The sequence below is a fragment of the Vitis vinifera genome, chromosome 16 (assembly GCF_030704535.1).
Source record: "Vitis vinifera cultivar Pinot Noir 40024 chromosome 16, ASM3070453v1".
NCBI lineage: Eukaryota > Viridiplantae > Streptophyta > Magnoliopsida > Vitales > Vitaceae > Vitis > Vitis vinifera.
In genome coordinates this window covers 22,929,589-22,938,923 of record NC_081820.1, presented here as the reverse complement: position 1 = coordinate 22,938,923, position 9,335 = coordinate 22,929,589, and the positions used below count along the sequence as shown (strand labels likewise).

The following is a 9,335-nucleotide window of genomic DNA, read 5'->3' as shown; positions in this document are numbered from 1 at the left end:
ATCTAAGGAACATATCTTTGCCTGAAAGGATTGAAAAGAATGTGATTCATCAATAATTCTCTTGACGTACAGAGGCACCAACTCATAAGAGAGACACCCCTATATCTCAGTTAAGGCAATATGAGAATCTTTTCCCACATCACTTCTCACACCATAAATAAACACACAAAGAGCTGAACCTTGAGGAAGGTCTAGGCCAGAGTGCCAAACAGAATGAGAATACCATAATGCCCTTCTGTTCAACATGGAAAGGATGCATGATATTTTGACTTTTTAAGTATCTTTAAACAATATAGCAAAGAAAAATAGGAAGACTAAGACATCTATAGACCAGCTAACCTGAGTTCCCAATATGGTAACTTTTGGAATTGTAAAAGAGATGCTTCAAGTCCTAGTTATTATAACAACATATGTTATGTAACTAAGCCAATAAAGCAATATCGAAACCTAATACAGAATCTTGTTTCTTTTATTTCACTTCACTTTCATTTTTGCTCCTCTGAAGGCAATTTAGCTGGTTACTAGTTTGTCTTTAATTAGCTTTGTCTTTCAAGCAAATGATGGTTTTAGGTATCTAGTGATAACATACCGATATTATGCGCATCCTTCTAGATGAAATGAAATCTCATAACAAAACTTGTTGAACTACCAATTTTCCTAAAAGGTTAAGTTTATAAGATTTTGACCCACAATGTATATCATGCCCTCCAAAACCCTCCTGCATGTGCGAGCCCGTACCTATACATGGAGAGACACAAAAGCACACACAAGCCCACATATAAACAAACTACAAGCAACCCATTTTGGATTTAATAAAGTGGAGAAATAAACATGTGATAAAGTTTGAACACATGACCTCCAGCCAAACGAAGTTCTAGTACTTTTTTTTTATATATATATAGGCAAATAAGAATTGTATTAAAAGAAAGAAAGTGTACACATCGTATACGAAGAAAGAAGGACAAAAAAGGCGCAAAGACACAAAAACCCACTACCGTGCCCTACCGAGGGCCTTCCCAATCCACAAAGTCTAACAACAATAAAGAACCACTCTCAATATACAATCTAATCCAATCTCAAAATAGATACATGAAAGAATTTTTAATTGTTTGATCCGTGCTTTCATAGTTGTCAAAAACCCTCCTATTCCTCTCCCGCCATAAAGCCTAAAACAGACACAATGGAGCAACCTTCCAAGCCTTCTTCTTCCTCTAGTACTATGTTAAATAATCAATTTTACTAAAAACTTAAACCTGTAGGATTTGAGTTCATAATATATATCATACTCTTTCACATGCTCCTTCGTGTGCATGTCTATACCATATGAAGAGGTACATATGCTTGTAAGCAAACAATCACAATTAGCCTCCTTTAGGCTTAATGAATTGGGGAAATAAATATACAATGAGGCTCGAACACATGACCTCCCGCTAAACGAAAATCCGATCTACTAATTTTCCTAAAAGCTTAAGCTTATAGGATTTGAACCCACAACGTATATATCATGCACTCCAACAAAGCCTACATCAATCATTGTGTCAAACAAGATTCATCCTAATTGTCTTTGTATAACAAAGTTTTTCGTATGATAATAACTCTAGAGACTCCACTTAAGAACCATTTCTGGGTCTTCTTTCCATCAAATAATTTAAACATGGATGTTCTATTTGTGAATTAGTAGTATATGGAAGGTAGTTATGGCCAATGGAATCCAAGGTCCATCAGAGAATTTAATGATAAGAAAGAATGTGATTCCCCATGTTGACAAGGATGATTTATTTTGAAAACATGTTGAAGATGAAAAAGATTTTCTCTGAAATCTCTCTATAAGATTTAGACTTTTGAGTATTAGATTGTAGTATCTCTATCTCACATAAGGTGTTTGGAGTTCACCTGCCCCCCAAGAAAGTTTCTATTTTTAAAGATAGCACAAAGGTCATGGTCTTGGGTGGTGCTTAAGACAATTAAGGATGCATTAAGTGGTTAACTCCGCGGCAGATGAGGAGGCATTCATCACATAAGATTTCACTTATTATAAAAAAACATTTGCAACCTCTATTACAAAAATGTAATCTGATTTCATAAAGTTGCTAAACTATCGCAAAGTACATATATAGCAATCATTCAAATTCTAAGCAGCCATTTGAATTCAAAATTCACTCCTCAAGGTTTCATATATCACATATCAAACAAGTTCTGAGTTCAATTAATTTTGATCTTCAAGAATTCAGAGCCTTCCATATCATTGGATTCAATACATTTGATTGCTACAAACAAGAATTTTTCAGTACAGAAACTTGGTCTGCAAACAATTGATCAATTAAAGCACCAAACAAAACTGCTAGCAAAGCACAAAGACACATTAAAAAAAAAAAAAATCCAAATGTGGAGAGACAAACTCTACTTACAACTGTACACAGCTTCGAAATTTAGTCCTTGTCTCCTACTTCAAACTCCAAAAACCATCATTAACCAGCTTGATTTTATCCTCCAAAAAATGAGAAAAACCCTCTCTTCTTTGGCTCCTCCTCTACCACAACAGCCTGCATACTATCCTGCTCAACAAGCCTCCATGCTGCTTGCTCAAATGCCAATCCTGCCAATGTGGGAGGCTTATTCAACACAAGTGGGTACCCCCTATTTGTGCTCCGAATCACCTCGGAATCCTCTGGAATCACTCCCAACAATGCCAATCCTAGCATTTCTTGAACATCAAGAACGGACATCATGTCTTCGCCTTTTATCATATCCGTCCGAACCCGGTTCACAATCATTTTTATATCCTTGATTCCATCGCACTCGAGCAGTCCAGTAACTCTATCAGCATCTCTCAAGCTTGTAATATCCGGAGTGGTCACCAAAACCGCCTCATTCGCCGGAGCGATCGCCGTAATGAATCCGGCGTCAATGCCGGCTGGGCAATCAATCAGAATGAAGTCCGGCGATCCTTCTTCACGAGCTTTAAGGGCATCCACAAGCCAAGTTAGGGCTTTTCCTCCGAATCCAATCGGGAGTTTCGATCTGGGTTTTGAAATACACAGCAACTCGAAATTCGACCACCGCTTGTCGCGAACCAAAGCTTGGTCGAGTCTGCAATCGCCGTTGAGGACTTCAACGACGGTGTAGTTCACACGGTTTTCGAGGCCGAGGAGGAGGTCGAGGTTGCGAAGGCCGACGTCGGCGTCAATGGCGACGACAGAGAAGCCTAGGCGGGCTAAGGAGAGGCCGACATTGGCGGTGGTGGTAGTCTTGCCGACGCCGCCTTTGCCGGAAGTGATGACGACGACGCGGGGGGTGTCCCCGGCGAGCTGGGGTTTGCGGTTCCACTGAAGAACCGATTGAATGGTAGTGGGGTTGTGAGGTTTGGGCTTGAAGTTTGGCTTGGAGGGTTTGAGGGTTTTGGGGTTTAAGGATTTAAAAGGGTTTGGCGTGTAGATAGAAGATAATGGATTAGGGGTTTTGGGGAGGAGTTGGGGAGACAACATTTTCTGGAGAGGGAGAAAAGGGGGATCTAGAGAGAGATTCCAGGGTTTATGGGAGGGGCTTCATTTCTTTTTGGATGAGCATGTAAGAGAGGAGGCGCTGAAAACTCGACTTTGCTCTCCGCCTACACTTCTGTGACTCATGTCTTAAGTAATTTTACTCAAATTTTGGGATAATTTTATTTCATAATTTTACCCATATCACTTATTTTTATTTTCGGTTATTCTTTTTAATTAGTTACGAATTTTACCCAAATCATTTATTTTGATTTTCGATTATTCTTTTTATACTCATATTTGATATTTTTATAGTGTTAGTGTTCAACTTTTCTCGATGTGTTGATCCACTGATGATTCGAGTGACTTGCCAACTTCTAAATGTCATTTCCTCTATTGGTGGGTACTTTGGCTATTAAGAAATATGATCTACCTTCTCTCTTGTTCTTCATCCTCTTTTATAGGCTTTCCAAGCTATATGAGTCAGCTTTCTTATAGGAAAGTGGCATGTTACGAGTCAAATGTTAGAAGTCGCATTGTGCTTATGATCGGTTGGGCAGATTTGCATCAGGTGGCGCATGGTTAACCCTCTTCACTAACGCCTTCTATTGATGTGATAGGACAAGGTTGTCTTTTGGGGTTTGTTCCTCGTTCACGTCTTGTCGCAACCCTTAATATCTACACCATATGAGCATTTTGAGGGCAACCTGATAATTTCTTCCTAGTGCACCATTTTATGTTCTTTTAAGCTTGGTCAGGGCAAACTATCGGGCAACTTAAGGCTTAAACAAGTCGAGGAACATTTCTCAACCAAGAAACACTATTCGATCGATGTAATTCTGGGTACTCATTCCCGGCAAACTCTTGAACCCCATTAGGAGGTATCAATCGTAGCAAAATTCACCACTCGACCAAAAAAGTGGGTAGACCCGCAAGTTGGTTGTCTTCTATGTTTGGTACCTCGAAATAGTACAATATCATCATATATATAACATATATAATTACAAAGCCCTTTACTTTAATTTAATTTTAATGCTTTTTTATTTTTAACATTTTGGGTGATTTGGGTCCTTGAAGATTTGCTTCCAAATACTATTAATTGGAATTATAGGTTGGACATACAATGTAGTCCAACTTATAGTAACTTTTGGAGTGATTTTGATAAATATCAAGTGGGGTTCTAGGAATCATTAATATTTTGTCTTTTTGAAGTAATTTTAAAAAATTATTAAGTGGTATTTGTCTTTTGGACTTAATTTTAAATAAAACTTAAAATTAAATACTGTTTAATAATGTTAAAAATTAAATGGTTTTTTTTTAAATATTTTATTTTTATTAAGTATTAAGAAGTAAAAAAAAAAACTAACATGTTCAACATTAAAAAAAATCAAATATTTTGATTTTTTACATTTCTTAAAAAAAATTAATAAATAAATAATAAATTAACAAAAAAAAAACAATTTAAAATCTAAAAACAAGTTATTTTCAATAAAAAGTTAAAAGAAAAAAAAACAAATACCACCTTAATTTTTACAAAGAAATGTTCCCGTAAATACTTCTAACTCTCTTGGAACAACTCTCAAATGAACTCTTAATTTTATAAGGATTGAATAGTTTAAATTGCTATTTATATTGAGTTTTAAAAATAAATGTCAAATCAAAATTTTATTTGTGTCAAGCCTTCACAAAAGAAAAGTATTAATCAGAAACCTTGGGTTGGGGGTTTAGGTTGCTTGGGTTGGGGGTTCAACATTGGATTTAACATTGGAATGGGCTGGGCTTTTGGCCCAATGAGTTTCATTTCGAGTTGAGATTTAGTTTATTGTCAAGGCCTGCTAAAGTTGCGCTCGAAGTTATATTGATTAAGCCCACGAATGTTTAAAATTTATATATTAATTTGTAAAATACTTTAAATAGATGGATATTTATATTAAATTGTCTAATATTTAATATATTAACCATTTTTTTTAGTTAAAAATTCAACCCAATTGGGTATGTCCCTTAATTATATTTTAAATTGTCTAATATTCTTAAATAATGGTACAAGTTTAACAGGTCATCATAATGAAATTTTACTTGGAACTCTTGGATGAGTAATATTTTTTCTAGATATATATTTTTTATTATTCTTAAAATAAAATAAATATTGCTATTATAAAAATTTTACTTTAATTAATTTAATAAAAAAATGAAAATGCGTCTTCACACAAAATGAAAAATTAAAATGGTAAGGATTAGTTTTAAGTAATATAATGACTTATTTAACTACAAGTTAATTTGAACTCAAAATAAAACAAAAACTAATAGGTAGCAAGTCTACCTTAATTGTCATAGATGATTTAGTACAACTCATTCCAATTGTATACAACTCAAGTCTAAGTGTTACAAATGGTATCAGAGACGAGAGTGAGGGCTTCTCAAGCCTAAAACGAATAATATCTATGCGGTTGGGAGCATATCATTACAAGTGGTATTCGAGCACTAGGTTATGATCTTATTAGGACTTGATTTAGTTTAAATTGGGAATAGATAGTTTAATTTTTAATTTCATCTAATATAAATGTCAAATTCTTCATTTTACTCTAAATTGTCAATTGGTTTTTCATTGACTAATTTGACTCAATGCATTCTTTTGTTTCAACATCTTTTTGTTGGGTATGTTTATTGCTAGCATGAACTATGATTTGATTGTTGCTACTTCTATGGGAGATTTTATTATAACCAATAGAATGCTTAAAGGTTGTCTTGTGATGATTGAATATAAAGGGATATTAGTTGACTCGGTACTTCTTAACCTTTAGGATTTTGATGTGATTTTAGGATGTATTGATTAGCTTCCTACAATGTCTACATTGATTTGCTTTGGAAAAGGGGTGACTTTCTACATTCTTAGTCAACTTTGGTTTAGGTTTAAGGGAAAGTAAGTGGATAGACCAATGCACATGATCTTAGTCTTGCAAGCTAGTTCCTTACTTTAAAAGGGTTGTGAAGGCCTTATAGCCTATATGGTGAATAGTGAAAATAAACTAAAGTTGGAGGATATAACCATTGTATAGGATTCTCTTGATGTCTTTCAAGAAGATTTGCTTGGCTTACCACCAGAAATTGAAGTAAAGTTTACCATTGATTTGGTACTAGAGATAACTCCAATCTCTAAGGTCCCATACAGGATGACACCTATGGCGTTTAAGAAATTGAAGGTTTAGCATTAGGAATTGTTAGATAAAGGTTTTATCAAGCCTAGTGTTTCACCTTAGGGAGCTTCTGTTCTATTTGTAAAAAAGAATGATGAATCAATGTGACTTTGCATTGATTATCAATAATTGAATAAGGTCATAGTAAGGAACAAATATCGTCTTCCTTAAATTAATGATTTATTTGATTAGCTTCAAGGTGCATATGTATTCTCTAATATTAATCTTCGTTATTGATATCATCAGTTAAGGGTTAGAGGTGAGGATGTACCTAAGACTACTGTTCAAACTAGATATGAATATTATGAGTTTTTGGTATTGCCTTTTAGATTGAAAAATTCACTTAATGCCTTTGTGGACTTAATGAATAGGGTATTCAAACCTTATCTAGATTAGTTTGTAGTGGTTTTTATAGATGTTATTTTATTTTATTCAAAGAGTGGAGAGGAACATAAGTAGCATACAACAAGTCTTTAAAGGATAAATAGTTGTATGCTAAATTTAAAAAGCGAGTTTTGGGTAGACAAAGCCTTTTCCCCTGGATATGTGCCAACCAAGGGTGACATTTTAGTTGACCCTAGAAAGGTAGATGTAGTAGCAAATTGGAGGAGACCTTGTACTATGACTTCGATTCAAAGTTTTTTTTAGACTTGTTGGTTATTATAGGCGGTTTATTGAGGGGTTTTTTAAGATTGCCCTACCTTTGACCAAATTGACACAAAAGAGGATTAAGTTTGAGTGGTCTAATGATTGTGAGCATAACTTTTTGGAGTTGAAGAGCATATTCATAACAACCCCAATTTGACTATTTATTCAGGTTCAGGAGGATATGTATTGTATAGTGATGCTGCCTATCATTGTTTGGGTTGTATTTTCATGTAGCATGGGAAAGTCGTGAGTTATGTTTCTAGGTAGTTGAAACCTTATGAGTGAAACTACCCTACCCATGATCTAAAGTTAGCTACATTGATTTTTGCTCTTAAGGTTTAGAGACATTTCATTTTTAATGGAACTTTTGAGATATTTATAGATCATAAGAGTTTGAAGTATTATTAAATATGAGACAAAGAATATGAATATGATTACTTAAGGATTATGACTGCATTATTTGATATCAATTATTAAATATGAGACATTTCATTCATGAAAAGTGAATGTTGTGGCTAATGCCTTGAGAAGGAAATCAATTAGTTCCTTAGCAACTATTAATATTGGTCAAAGGTGGTTATTGGAGGATTTGAGGTGTTTACAAGTCCTTATTGGAGTTTTAAACTCAGGAGCTTACTTGGAAAATTTCATAATACATCCAGACTAAGTTGAAAAAATTAAAACCTTACAAAAGAATGATCCTTAATCATGTAACTTATGGAGTAAGTTAAAAAGGGTAGTGAGTCTTATAGTCCAAATATGCTAATACATCTAAAAATTTTCAACTAAACTTTTTCATATTTATGTTAATAATAATTTCATATCAAATCAAATAAAATGATTTTAATTTTCTTTTGATCTAATAATTCGAAACCTTAGAATTTCCTATCTTCAAGAATAAATCAATCTATTTTCATATATTTACATAATGATTTAATTTATTTTTTTGAATGAAGGCCTAACATTAATTTTTGAAAGAACATTTGTTGTTCAAAACTATATGACAAATCACAAATTCTAATTAAAAGTTAGAATTTTACTTGCAAAAATGATCTTCAACCTCCAATATCTTAAATCTTCAATCATACTTATCTAATCTCTATGCAAAAGTGAAGAAAACTTATTATTTATTCCCAGGGTTTTATTGTGAAAAGACCTTTCTACCCATTTTTTTTTAAATTAACATTTTATTCATAAAATCAAGTTTGGGGCATTATAGTAATAATGTACAAAAAAGTTTTAGAGGATTACATTAAAAGATAATGATTTTAATAACTATTTAAAAATTTGAGATATCAAGTAAAAAAAAACATCAATTCCATGTTTGCAATTCAAAATTGTTTTCTAAAAAGTTAAAAGCCCAATAAAGTATAAAATAGTATAAAAGACGTCATGGACCTACAATATCAAAAGAATATTAATATTAGATATGGGAAAGAAATATTAATATTAATGTAAATAAAATATTACCTTATATATATTTGACATCAATTATTATATTTATGGTATAAGTATTTTGTTCATTTATTAAATTATGGATTATTAAAAGTAGATATATTTTTATCTTTAAATAATTTAATAGATTAATTATAAATATATTAAAAATTTTACTAAACCATTTTAAAATAAAATTTTAATAAACAAAATAAAAAAAATAATAAAAAATGTAATATACAACATATATAATAGTAATAATATTTTTTTCACTATAATAATATATCTCATGACATCATATATGTATTATATAAAATTTTAATAACATTTTTTATTATTTTTTTAATTAGTGAATACTTAAAAACAAACAAGATTTTTAAAATTAATTTTCTAAAAATAGTTTTCATTTTTTTAACCATACATATTTTCAATAAAAGAAAAAAAATAACACTATTTTTAGAAAATAAAAGTAAAAATGAAAATTAAAAAAATATTTTCCAAACAATACAAGGGAAGTTTATCTTTCTTGTATGAGAGATTTTATTTTATTTTATATAGAAGTTATTATTAGTATTACTTC

General features: G+C 32.2%; 1 protein-coding gene across 1 annotated transcript; it reads right to left on the bottom strand.

Annotated features, from left to right (window-relative positions):
- Positions 1-2,183: 2,183 nt before the first annotated feature.
- On the bottom strand, positions 2,184-3,626 carry LOC100245692 (septum site-determining protein minD homolog, chloroplastic). Its single transcript, XM_002273491.5, has one exon. The coding sequence runs from the start codon at positions 3,483-3,485 to the stop codon at positions 2,484-2,486; it is 1,002 nt and encodes a 333-aa protein (XP_002273527.1). The 5' UTR covers positions 3,486-3,626; the 3' UTR covers positions 2,184-2,483.
- Between the last annotated feature and the right edge of the window lie 5,709 nt (positions 3,627-9,335).